The 13,655-nt window shown below is 45.9% G+C and overlaps 2 protein-coding genes across 2 annotated transcripts; both read right to left on the bottom strand.

The window, feature by feature from the left end:
* Positions 1-87: 87 nt before the first annotated feature.
* LOC131282031 (cuticle protein 8) lies at positions 88-1,286 on the bottom strand. Its single transcript, XM_058311413.1, has 3 exons — positions 1,176-1,286; positions 269-461; positions 88-197 (listed from the first exon to the last, which is right to left on the bottom strand). Exons 1-3 carry the CDS (start codon positions 1,284-1,286, stop codon positions 88-90), a joined length of 414 nt encoding a protein of 137 aa, XP_058167396.1.
* A 9,892-nt stretch (positions 1,287-11,178) lies between these two features.
* On the bottom strand, positions 11,179-11,760 carry LOC131282897 (adult-specific cuticular protein ACP-20-like). Its single transcript, XM_058312443.1, has 2 exons — positions 11,463-11,760; positions 11,179-11,384 (listed from the first exon to the last, which is right to left on the bottom strand). Exons 1-2 carry the CDS (start codon positions 11,758-11,760, stop codon positions 11,179-11,181), a joined length of 504 nt encoding a protein of 167 aa, XP_058168426.1.
* Positions 11,761-13,655: the final 1,895 nt, after the last annotated feature.

The following is a 13,655-nucleotide window of genomic DNA, read 5'->3' as shown; positions in this document are numbered from 1 at the left end:
GCGATCGTTTTTAAAACTACATGTGTCACAGAACTCAACTCATTTACGGTATTGATCCCCCCTTGGCTGTTGTAGGCTATGGCACAGCTACGATTTATGGCCTCCCTGCACGAACGCTACCGGTTTGGTGTTCCATAGTGGCTGCGGTGGCGGCGTTTTTTTGCCCGCACTGTGTATGCTGTACTGTTGGGAGCTTCCTGGCAAAAGGCATGAAAAAAACCCCAAACGAAGGTTACAGCTGTTCCAAGAATCTGAAGCTGCATCTTACCCGGTGCCGTTGTTTTGATGACCGTGCGGAAGCCACTGTCGCCTTCGACTTCGTAGTGAACGGTGCGGACGAATCCTCCCGGCTCAAGGACACCGTAGCCACCGTGCACGTAGTCTCCCTTCCGGTTTTCCCAGTGATCCAGCGACACACCGGAGGGCGGATGGTCGATGTAGTACCGGAAGGAGTAATCGATCTGGCGGAAGGAATCAAATGATAATAAATCCGTCGGAATGGTAGCGTTGCTAAAGGTAGTAAAATTAAGGTAGTGGCGAAGAGCATAACGGTTTACGGATCGCTAATTGAAATGTGATCTTATGTCAAAGATATCAAGCAAAGCATATGACAGCTAACAGTGTCTTGCCCATATCGATATGAAAAAAAGAATTCAAAGCTTTAAAATTGACTGCAATCGGCATGTTGTTCATGCACTCCAAGTAACTTCATACCAGATCTTGGGAAGTTTAGTTCAGTCCGGGGTCTTCGGACATTTTTCCTCAGTCCAACTGGCTAATCCGAGAGAGCACCAAAGTCGAAGATACGTACGTACGCTTTCGCTAATTGAAAGTAATTTAAACGCCGTAAATTCTCGCTGAAAAGTTCAACACAGTACCGATGCTGTATTGGTATGATTTATTGCCAAAGCTATGCCAGTAGGCTCTTAAGGTGAATACCATCGACCTAAACCGCTTCGCTTGGGGTTGTTTGGGGTAAAACTGTCGAGCAGTTCCAAGCTGCAGCAAGTTTGTTGTAATCAGAGTAAAAATTTTCAAATTCTCATGTTGACATGATTGCGCAAAGTGGAAAAGCTGCTGAGGTTTTTACGATTTCGTTTGATGTGTAATTAATTTGAATCCAGTTATTCGGTACACGCTTGGCGTATAAAGTTGCACTGCTAGGGTGTACTTACGGCAGCTTTCTGCTGATAGTTCGATACAAACTCGACCAAATGGTCGCCCGCCGTCAGCAGGGCGAAAAGCTGTACAACGACTCCAACCGCGGCGATCACAAACAGGTTCATCTGGAATGGAACATTAGGTAATTAGCTCGGGAGTTATTTATAGCACACAAAATCAGCCCTCCCAGTGTTAATGGTGGTCTTCACATTGAAAGCGATACCCATTGCATGGTTGAGGTATGATTTGTTTGATAGATGATGTAGTCGCCATGGTTTTGGTGGGCTCGTGGCATTTCTATCAATTCTTCTTTAAAAACCTGTTCGTTGAAAAGATCGCTGTAAAGTCAGCGCTTGTGTAGATCTTATCGTCGTGCGTTAATCACAGCGAAATGTTTCCAGCGGCTTATTTACGAGCGCCGAAGAACAATTCTACCCAACCCTCGTCTGGCGAACAATGGGCCGTCATAATCATGCCATCGTCTTACCATTCCACTTCCTGTCAAAATGGCACGCGAAATGATCCCGATGGATGTACGAGCCACGGCTCACACCGTATCGGGCCGGTTCGTCGCTTGCGAGGCGTTTAAGTTCAAAGACTCGCCCCCTGTGGCAATGTCGTTTACCTCTTGCTGCCCGTTCCGTTCACTTGCTCCCTGATTTTAGGCAATGACCTTGGTATTTGCGTCGCAGCGAAGCGACTCGATCATTGGCTCGGATTGATCAAACGTGCGCTGTTCGGGGGGAATTTTTATCCTGTGCTTTCCACGCGCAGCCATCCGAATTGCCAGCGGGCGATTGGTTTCTGCGAATTAATAAGCTGGACCTAAGCCTTTTGCTAGAGAAAAAGAACACCTTTTTGTGTGGTGTCACCTTCACGGGGAAGGAGTGCGGTATGTTCCCAAATGATCCCATTCTGTAGCAACGGTGCTGACGGTGGTCGAGGATCAACCATGTGGTACGTGGGATGGAATCAAAATGGGTCTGACATTTGAATGAAACATTTATCCCGAGTGCCGACTGCGGCCGGTTTATAATTCCTCCCGAATTTTGACATGATCGATCGATCGCTAAAGTTCAGTTGTTTTGACAGTGAGTTTGGCGTTCTCGCTGGTCACCGACTTAGCAGCTCAAACACTGATTTAGATAACAAAGAACCTGAACACTTTTGGATGAAGCCATGAGAAAAATCTGGGAATTGAAGCTTACTGTTGGATGACTCAAAAGGCTTATAAATATCTACATATGCAGAGGAAACTCACACTGATTTGAATGATCTCTTCTACAAATACGTATTGCAATATAGGAACGAATAGGATAAGAATTTGAAGTCTTTTGTTTTCAATTTCGATATTGTACTGTAATGAAACACTTTCAATATTTTGTATGCGAGTATTGTTTTTCAACGCTTCTTTAGAACGCAATACAGAATATAAACATCTGTTAACCTTCTACTGAGTCGTTGAATTTTGCTCTCGCATATCGGGACCTCGGTTTGCAAACAGATGACAGGTGAAGAAACAAGCAGAACTCAGTATAGAAGGCTCATCTGCCTCTATTTTCCCATGAGTCCAAGGACATTCTAGCTTTGTTCGTGAACTTCCCGCAAACGAACCCTTGTGGAAGATCGTGACGATTCGTCTTAGTACAGGTTGCTGAACCAGGCAGAGGATATGCTGTTGCTCTCAACCAAACCATTCGAGGAGGCTGTTTGTTTATAGGAAACGGAACATAAAACCACGTCACGAGCTGCTGTCGGTCGGTTATTGGATTGTTTACCTGTTTAAGGTTCCGTTGTTTTTTTTCTTTTCCTTCACAGGTTAGCGGTGATTTATTCGGACGTCAGTGCGCTTGGCATGGCGTCGACGTTGATGAAACGTCTTCTTTAGCTAAGCGGTTCATCTTGATTTCCGACACGAGGAAACAAAAGCGCTCGCCGATGTGGGATCATTAATGGCCGTTTATTTCCCTCCCTTCTAGCTCATCCTCACTTCCTCATCGACTTCATTCGACCCTTGGATCACCCGATCCCTTCCCATCCATCCCGACCCGGACTTCAACCCTCGAGGGAGGTAGGGGTTCGGAACCATTTGCCAATTTATTTTGCCAACCCCTCTTGATCGCGGTATGTCGCGTTTCGATGCGATCATCACATCGTTTCCTACCTTTCGTGAACTTGGCATTGAAGCTGGCATGATCGGTTGTGCCGTCATGTGCAAATAATAAGCCTCTCAAGGGCAGTCGAGTGCCGCGCACGGTTTGCGGAGTTGCGACTTCACACTTTTACCCCGAAGGAGATGAAACCGGCGCTCCCGAGGTGTGCGACAACGGGTCGGAGATTGGTTTGTGCCATTCGATATTTACTACACCTCGTGCTTGGAAAATATGTCTGCCCGTTTCCATTTCCCCGTCTCAAACTCTCGGCCCGCGAACTTGCAGTGGATGAACCAATTTCGGAAACCGGTACGGCAACGCGGGCCGCTACCGGGTGCAAAGTAACCGACAGATCCGATACGATCGCGGTCGATAGCGAGGCGTCGCTGTATGTCGGTTGGCGATGCCGACGCCACCACTATTGTTTATTCTCATGCAAATCAGGCCACGGATGGGCCGATTTAACGGGTGTCGTACGGCATCTTGGCATCTTTTTTCTTGCTACCTTACCCGCTTCCATGCGTTCACCCAAGGACACACCGGGTTATAAATGTCACACCCTGGTCTACAGCGTATGTTACGTTACGCCACGCCGAAGGCTCGGAGACAGCTAGTGTCGATCGCGGGTCGCACCGATAGCGCTAGATATGCATCTTTGGAATGAAAATTGAAATTGGAACCGTGAAAGGTTTCCACCGTACCGTGAGTTCACGGGGTAATAACCTTCGAAAAGCACGTGGCTTAAAGCAGATACATATGTTTTGGTTACAGTGTCAAAGAATCAACGTTATAAAAACATAAATTTAACAAGTAAAAATCACTTTTAACGGCGTTGTCTGGTGGAATAATCGTTTCATCTTCCGCCTGGCGTTCATTTTTGATGAATTCGATTGATTAAGCAATCGTTTGTGTAAAAATAAACGATCGTCAACATCAAATCTAATCCAGTAGTCTCAGGACAATGAAAATTGGCGATTGGTTATTTTTGGCCATCATTGAAATTAATTAATTCTGTATGTGATTTCAACTATCGTTCAAAAATACAACAGTATTGAAATATAACAAATTGCAGCCTTTTAATGATCACTTCCACACAACCACTATTTGAAAACTAAAGCCCTACAAGCAATAAGAGGCCTGATTCATTGAATGCACTCCGAGAGGGGTAAGCTTTGTTCAATACATCGATCCGTTTCGCTAACATCATCCTTGGGTTGATTAATGTCTAGCGTCATCATGCATCCGAGTACGGGATCGAGGACTTTTGGCCAATCATTGCCCCGATGACGTTGGTCCTAGCGCAAAGAATCTCTAAAGGGCAATCTGCACCACGCCACTTGCCGTTGCGCAACAACCACATACGCTAGATGGCCTCAGCGAACGACGGAGTAAAGTTCGTAAATTCAATCATGATAACCATCGCAGCGCTTCTTGGGTGACCTACGGTGGTCGGAGACCGAGCCGACCCTTTCGCTGCAAGTACGTACATACACGAAGGGTTCATGAACTCTATTCACACCTTACCCCCCGGGGGAGGGAATGGGAGGGTTGGGTGGTTGATCGTAAATTAAATGGCTTTCTGTTCGAGCGCCGGTGGCGGGAAAATGGCAACTCCCGCTTTGAGCGATGATCTCAAAATGTTAATTACTTTCCGGAGGGCCCGAGGCTGGCCGCCAGATTGGGTGGTGGACCAACCCATCCGAAGCGTGTCGCATCGCCAACGTCATCCGTCCGACGGCGACGAAGGCCATCGGATGGAGATGGGGCTGAAAGCGGTTGAATATTTTCGCCTTTAGTACGCCCCGCTCGAGCCACCGAATGTCGGCGGTCATCGCGTCTGTCTGGTGTGGAGCATCAAATTAGACCGTTATAATTAATTTTTCACCATCACCGTGTGACCCTTTGACGCGTCGCTGCCAAACATTTTCGTGAGTTCAGGGTCGGATGAAAGGTCGTGGATAGGAGACTATCTTAACGATCGTAGGCTGTTGTGGTATATGCATTTTTTCATGATGAGAGTTGAGCGTGGAATCAGTCTTCGTTGGCCCTGCATCACATCATGCGTCACACGTTAACGAGGAACTCTTTATTGGCCATGAAAACGTGGTATAATTTTACAGTTAATTATGATTGTTCACCTTCATCTTGAATTTTCTAATTGTAGCAAAAAATCATACACGATAGATGCAGAATTATACATTATCATCAACTTATAGTCACACTAGAAAACTGGTTCAAACTAAGCCTGTATCTTCAACAATTTGTTATTCAAATATCTCCGACCTTGACATATTTTGCAATAGCATATTTGCATGTAAATTAACTCCTCTAATTGAACTGCAGCCGTGAGATCAGGAAGCTCGAAACAGCATTGCATGGTTGCACATGCTCCTATTGATCGTATTTGAATCCTTCATCAGTGTTACTTGTGTGCCCCGATCGTGACATATTGCTGAATAACTCCTCGGCGGAGCCTACACAAAACAGCAGCTGATTTTCTGACGGAAGCAATCGATTTGCTCAAAGACTGCTGCAAGTGTATGTGCTAATGAAGAATTTATACGATCGAACAACGATTTGTAGTCGCACGCCGAAAGCGCCGGGCAAGAAATCGAAGCTAATGCTGAGGTGACGACAAACGGTTTTAGAGGCCGCTCGGTGGTAAGTGTTCGCTTGCCGGTAGCGTCACCGCCATGGCAAGTCTCGATCAGTCCGATCTGATAAGTGCGGCACATCGGTTCGACACACCAATTCTGGACCGAAGTGATTTGGAAAATTTAGGTTAGCACCATTTTCCGGCCATTTCCAGCGGTTTGCTGCGGTACCGGACGGTACGGCTATCGGGCCAGTAGCATCTCTTTTGCAACACATAAACACACACACACACACGCACGTGACTGCATGCAAGGTGCATTTCCACGGGGACTTCAAACCAACCAACCAACCAGTGGTGGGGTGGTGCAATCAGCTGTGATCTCTCGAGCGCCCGCGCTGCACCTTGTTCGACGGCTTCGCCATCTCTAACCTTGTGGTAAATAAATTTTCCTTTATGGTCCGGTTATTAACAATTTATCAGCTCACTGGGCTTGGAATGGAGCGCCACTGGCCACCATCGAGCAGGCAGCACTCCTACCCGAGTCCTATTTGGATCAAGCAGTCGATTTTGCACGAGCGGCACACTGATACCAGCATGATAAAGCATCGCACTTCTAGCCTTTAGATTTATTTTGAAACAGCCGTTGAGAAAACGATAAGGAAAATGATTCTATATTGAAATAGATAAAAAAAACCCTGCGCGAGAATCAGATCGTAAATCTTCTTAACATCCCATAAAAATGGTTTATGAAACGATCGACCCGCAAGATCGAAGCAACACCCAGCTGACAATGATTAAGCACCCATCGGCCGCGGGTTCACAGGGTCGCCGTGGGGCGTTGGCTGGCGGGTTTTATGGAAAAGGATTTGTTCGCCCAAAGGCGGGCTCGTGTTAACAGGCAGCCCAGCGTTAATTGAAATTTCTAGGCAAGCAGTTTTTGGCTAACAGCGAGTTAGGGTAGTCTTGATGAATAATGCATGTTTTGTTTCATTATGTCCGTCCGTGTCGCATACATTGTTGCACATTTTACCAATTAACTAAAGCGTTCGTCGCTTGCACCGATGGCGTTGAAGTCTTTTGTACTCGTTTGCTGTTTCGTGGCATTTTATGAACCCTGTATGATTTATTTATCTACCATTTAGAAGTTGGACGTAAATAAAGAAGTATACAAAACTCATCCGCTTGTTGATTATATTGTTTCGTTGCTGCTTCTATACTTAAGCTAAAAAAATGCTGCTGCTTCATAACCTTTGCTCGCGCAGTTGAAGGTTGAACGCTATGGCGTTGGAGAACGATCTTAAGTGACTAAAGTAAGATGTGCCATTAGGCTAATGGTTAGAACCCGCGAGGAATCACCGAGTTCGATCATCGATTGTGTAGTTTTTTGCATAGGACAATAGGCTGCGTGTGATGGAACTGTAGATAGTTAGAAGTGCTTTGTATGGTGACGTAGGAAATGTCAAAGTTCATCCTGTGTAAAGTTACCATTATCAGTAGTTTAGATCTATTTAACATGGTGGGATATTTAAGAAAAAAAATCTCATTTTCTCCTATTCTATTTGTGAATGAACTCCTTCGTCGCAGAGTAGGTCAAATGGCAGTTCAACTTCATTCGGCGCTGACAAATGACACTTCTTACTCATATGGAGTTCAGCTCCATCACTCACCTAACGCTCCTAGTGAGCTCTGGCGATAATGTTTGTTATGAGTGACACAGAAAACGTATAATAATTCACTGAGCTTGTCTACGATTTGGATGCAAAAGCGGCCGATAAAAATAAAAATACAACCAACAAACGTGTGGGAATTTCAAGCAAACGCAGTTCACAAAAGGTTCGTGGTGTTTTGCACTGGTTTCGTTAAAGGTGAAGAAGTAAAGAAACACAAAGTGCAAAAGCTCGCCCCGCAAGATAAATGATGTCGAAAACATGAGTTTCCATTTCTATCCAGCACAATCTGAATGCTTAAGTTGTTGACCATTCGGTCCGTTTGCAGTGATTAATAATTCTTCATAATTTCCCGGCGATAGTTTTCATCGTCGTTATCACAACACAACCGTGGGGGTAAATGGGCGGCACGATTGAGTAACTTTCCTTTCCCAGCGGGAGACAACCAATCACTGGGAAAAGTGATTGCTACCGCTGGAAGAGAAGTACGCTAAATGATCGGTGCATCGGTCCGTGGACGGTTTTCGCTCGGACGGTTATGTTTTTCCATTTGGCACACGATTTCAATTACGCTAACGAGTTTTCACTCCGAAATTTCTCACCACCGCCTTAGACCCCGGTGAGTGCTGGATCATCTTTTTACGATCGATCATAATCCGATCCGTGATGATTTTGGTGCACGCGATGCGACAATAAACCCGGGCCCGACTTGCCCTCCCAACGCGGACACGGACGGCTTGGGCCCATAATCCTATGGTGGAATTTATCATTTTGCAACCGCTGGCCGTAAATCAAGCGGTTCGTTTACTCTCACTACTCCGAGCACCGTGCGCCACATAAAAGTTAAGGTGATTAATCACGTACTTTGCTTTTTCGTCAGCTCACGGCGAGAGATGACACCCGGGGTTTCTTTTATCTCCTTCTCAGCCCAGTTTATCCTCGCCTTTAGGTTCTCGTGCTCAACGAACTTTTGCCTACCTTAAATCTGCGCGGGAACTTCTGGATCTTCAGACGTGGAGAGTGTCGTGTCGGTGACGACTCACGTCGTGGCAAGGGATCCTGCAATGGAACTTGAAGATGAAATAAAAAAAAAACGACACTACCCCAAAGGTGTCACGAAATCAGTGGCGGCTTTTGATGGATGTGCGATGTAGTCAACTCTTTGCACCACTAACCAATCACTAAGCAGGCTCTGTATTTGATTGCACCACGACCATCCAAGTGCTGGGTGAACTAATTGAGTTTTACAACCGCTTGACAAACGACACTTGACACTTTTTTGCGGATCACAGTTTCTTTCCTTTTCCAATACCAATAATCACTCACACACGTACACTATCTTCCTCACCGTTTCTTTGCTTCACCTTGGGTTGCTTGGATGGATAAGCGATGGCAACGGTTCCCGTCCAGGATAACCGAGGCACACCACGGAGTGAAAGAAAGAAGCGACCGTCGGTTTTCTTTCACCCTTGGGAAAATCGGGAAATTGGCGGGGTTTGCGCAAGGAAAGCAAACTTCTGCACACCCTGACCGGCGGTGAGATGTGGCAACCAGCGAGATTTGCGACGATCAATCGACCCATCGATCGATCGATGGATGATGAAACTCTGCCCGCCGTTCGTCTGGAGCAGCACAACAAAATTAGGTTTCCGATGCGCACCCTACCGAGAGTGGCACCGTGCGCCAAGGAAATTACTCGCTCGTGGTGGTGTTAGTGGGCTGCCATGTGAATGTATGTGCCCCGAACAGCGTGAGGAGAATCGTTAGGATCTTAGCAAGGGCTCGGAACGTGCCTCCATTAAGGGAGGATGGTAAATGGAGAGTGCAAAGGAGAAGGCTAAGACATGTAAAAGATTATGGGCAACGAGCAAGCGAGAGGCGAGGCTGTAAGAATCTGTAATAGTTTTCGGGGGGTGGTAGTCGGTGGTGATTGGAACAGCTAGGGGGTAGTTGAGGTAAAACGAGTGCGCCTCCAAGCGCATTGGAACGCAATCAACGGCATCAACAAACGGCAAGCAAAAGATGGCTCCGGGGAGAACATTTACCGGTGGAAGACGCCATCGGGTCGACAGTCAATGCTGCGAACCCCCCTTCTCAAAGTGACGTCTTTCGTCGTCTACGTGCCATGGAAGATCGCGTCGGATATGTATGTCACTACGGAGCGTACCAAGGGATCGCTTAGAACATTCGTTGGACATAAATTGTTTTCTTAAAAAGATTATTTTTTACTTCAACGTGTAGATCTTTTCTAATCTTGAGCATCACAATATCTCCTATTATTACTTATGAGTTTTACGGTTACAAGTCCTGCGAAATCTCCCACTGTTCAGCTTCATTCGCTCGGCCAAATAATTGAAATTATCCCACTGTGCCAATGGCAGTCTTTACACCATGCACGATCACCGCGGGTACCTGTTCACTATCGAATTCGCTTTTTATTCTCCCACTTGCCATAGGTATATAAAATATGAGATAATATCTGCGTCCATTGAGGATGAGCCTACCAGAGGACACCGCCGTTCGATTCGGTCGTGCTGATGGCAGCTCGGGTGAGCGGGTAGCACGAGTTTCGGATATTACTAACCTATTGATTGTACAATGAAGTAATCAACGGGTGGCCGGGGTCCGCGACTTTACCTGAACAAAACTTGTCGAAGGACTTTGCTTGCGAAAGGTGGATGGGTGTTTTCCGTGGAAGCCGGGATGGGATGCGACGGTGCGGAATGTGATGATGATGATGATTGTTTCTTTCGCTGGGCAGTGCTAAACTTGGGCAGGTTTATTGTAAACAGATGTTTTCGGTCGGCTACCAACCAAACGGGCTGCGGTTTGTATGAAGACGCGAGCGGAGTTTGAAGGTCTTAGGAGGTACATTCCATTTTCAATACATTTTAGCCATAATAGCATGTTCCAGCTTACCGTTCGTTCGTTGGACGAGTGGTTCAGGTTAAGTATCCAGCTATTTGTAGTAAATTTGTAGAGAGTGGTGTCTCCACGTTTTTTTTTCAAAGCCATGAGATACGAGAGGCTAAGGTTGGCACCATTGGTCACTTACATTAGACATTTACAATGCGGTACTAAAGGTAAATTCCAAGCGGTTGTCGTTACTGTTTTGCTTACTTCTGTATGTGAATATGAATAATGATTTTTCTGTTTGTAAACATTAAAATAACAATTAAAAAGGAAAACATCAAAATATCAAAACCAAACACTCATCATAATTGCAAAGCAACAATTTTTACAATTTTATTACCTGTTGACAGGTCATTATAAAAACGTGGAGTTTGCTTGATTCAGAAATAAAAAGGAGTTAGTAATACCTATGTTTTATACGACACGGCTAGCGAACATAACATCATCAGCAATTCATTGCATCGTGCCACTCTTCGGACACAATCGCATGTCACTGCAGGGGATTGTTTGTCAATACCCACACACTACGTTTCTAATAAACACGGTTTCGGTATAGCAACTCCAATATTCACCCCCACAAATAGCGTGTCTGATGTTTGGCTGATCGCGAGCTATTTATTTTATGCAGATTCATACCATTATGACGCGGAATATGTACACTAAGGGGCTTTGTTGCCTCTCCGACAGCTTAGCTAAACTTCTTCAGCTTGCTGTAACTCTGTCCGACTTTGTGACTGTGGTGTTCTAGCGCTGCAGATCGCTCCATCTTTTGGCCTTCCTCTGGGTGAATCGGTTTACCGATTTTCTTCACGATCGCTACGAAGCCATTTTTATCGTCCGCCCGATACTCCACGATGCGCTGCGTACCGTCTGGTTCGTCGAGGGTGTAAGCTCCTGTGGTAAGCAAAGGAATGTAAAGGAAAAACTTCGTGTTATTCCACCCACACTGAGCAGCCCTTACTCCAAACTTACCCTTCACGATGTCACCATCCCGCATTTCCCACTGACTCTTGTGATCGCCGGTGATTGGATCCTTCACACCGTACTCGAACTGATACTTCGGGTAGGCGTAGTAATCGTCCGGTGCGTCTTTACCCAACTCCTCGTTGGCCATCTCCATGCCGGCATCGACCGGTTCGAACTGCATCTGATCGACGCCTATTTGCGGTTCGTGTTTGACTACCGTTTCGTATGCCTGGCGTTGCCTCTTGGCCGGCGCTCCATGCACGAACGCCACCAGAACAACGAGCTGAAGCAGTAGTTTGAACATTTTTGGATGGGTTAGAATTCACCTGCACCTTCAACAGAAGCTTCCAAACTGATGATGAGCAAACATTGGAGGTTTGCTTTTATAATAATAATTACCCAATGGTTTCGTTCGATTAAAGTTGTTACAGCGGTAGAAAGTGGGTAAGGCGGTTGATTCGCCTCACTACCCACAGGGCGGTCTAGTTCTTCGGGGTGGTCTTGGGCTAGACCTTAATTCTTGAACTTGAACAGTGTTTGGTTTACTTTCGTGCGCAACATGCAATGGTTCGGTGGAAGAAGAAGTTGTTTTTGATCTAGACAAACCATTTACAGGGTTACATAAATTAGAGAAAGAGAGAGAGAGAGAGAGAGAGAGAGGCATTTCCATTTTCAATTTATTTCATGTTTAAAAGGAGAATATAAATTTTGCATAATATATTTTTATTTTGTCCAGAATCGGAACAAAAATGATACTTTTTGATTCCTCCCTGAAGGTTAACAAAAATGTGAATTTTTAATTTCTCCCTTAAAGTTTTAGATCGAGAGCAACGAGAACAAGTTTGTTTGTGTGATTTAAGGACCATTTGTTATGGAAGCTTCTTCAAAATATGCAAACTATTTGACAGAAAAGCAGTACCACTAACGCCAAGGCAAACCCTATTATCGTTCAGGATGTTGTTTCAACGCAGAACATAATCGTTGATGCATCTCTCGACTACAACCAACTCTTTCACGGCAATAGTCCAAGCCATCTGGTTGTGGCCACTGCAGCAGCAGCGCTACCCGAATGCAATTTGCATAGCCGGGCCACTCTGATTGACGCTGCCTGCAATCATTCCGTCATCGGGCTGCTTAAGGCTTCGAGTGGATGGGTTTACAACCCACAGCTGACCATGGGCTCATGGGGGACGGACGGGGCATACAGTTTGATCCGGCTAGACGGTAATCGAGTAAGGGTCAGACAAGGATGTTACTGCACCGAGTGAAACGCATGTCACTGCAGCGTGCGATGCACGCGATGCACTTCGAAGGTTGTTGTGTAATGCAGAACGCGCTACCGTCCGGGGAAGAAAACAACGACGAGGCATGATTGGCCTCTTTTGGGGTCGGTAGGTTTACACGAGGGCATTCTTTTGATTGAGTCTTCTCAATGCTACCGAGAGGGATACTAAACAAAACAATTAACGTGGAGGTTACCAGAGACATCTTCAATCTTTTTTTTTTATGGAAGAATTTCTTAAATTGCACAAAGTATAATGCTACTGAAATTAATAAAAACAACAGAATTGATGCTCTTATAGTTCCTTCGCAGCTTCGCACATAATCCTTTTATTTATCCGACCATTTTAAGTTCTTAACAGTCGTTGACATGGATCGCTTTCGAAACAGAACACAGTTGTTTGCCTTGTGATGAAATGTCAGTCATGCATTGCGTCACCTCATCCGCAGGGATGTTGCAAGACCTCCTCTTCAGCGGGAATAGTGCAAGGATATTGAGGAACCGAGGACGTCCGCTTTGGTGTCTTCGGGTTTAAAAACTAGACTAACAGCAGGAGCGATTGAATAATTCATTTAAATTGCCCTCGGTTTTGTAAATGGACAATGAGAAGAAACCAGCGTGCACAGGCGTGGGGTGAAATGGCAACGATGATGGTCCTGGGCCGTTCCTTTCGCCTCAACCACAAACAAACCACAACACACCTCTGGATGTTTGTCCGCGCGATAAATTGCCCGCCGAGTGCATTGTACGGTACGGTCCTGGCCGTCGTCATCCTTCCCGGAGGCACAGACCGCTTCCTCTCACCGCTTTCGTTTAAAGGTCAAGAACGCCGAACGCGCCTTCTTTTAAGGTCTGTTTTGCTGCACGGTGTCGCCCTGGACGCAACCGCATCTTTGTTGGCCTTTTTCACGATCGAC

This window comes from Anopheles ziemanni, chromosome 2, assembly GCF_943734765.1.
Source record: "Anopheles ziemanni chromosome 2, idAnoZiCoDA_A2_x.2, whole genome shotgun sequence".
Taxonomy (NCBI): Eukaryota; Metazoa; Arthropoda; class Insecta; order Diptera; family Culicidae; genus Anopheles; species Anopheles ziemanni.
The sequence above is the reverse complement of the archived record's forward strand: the minus strand, read 5'-3'. Positions and strand labels throughout refer to the sequence as shown.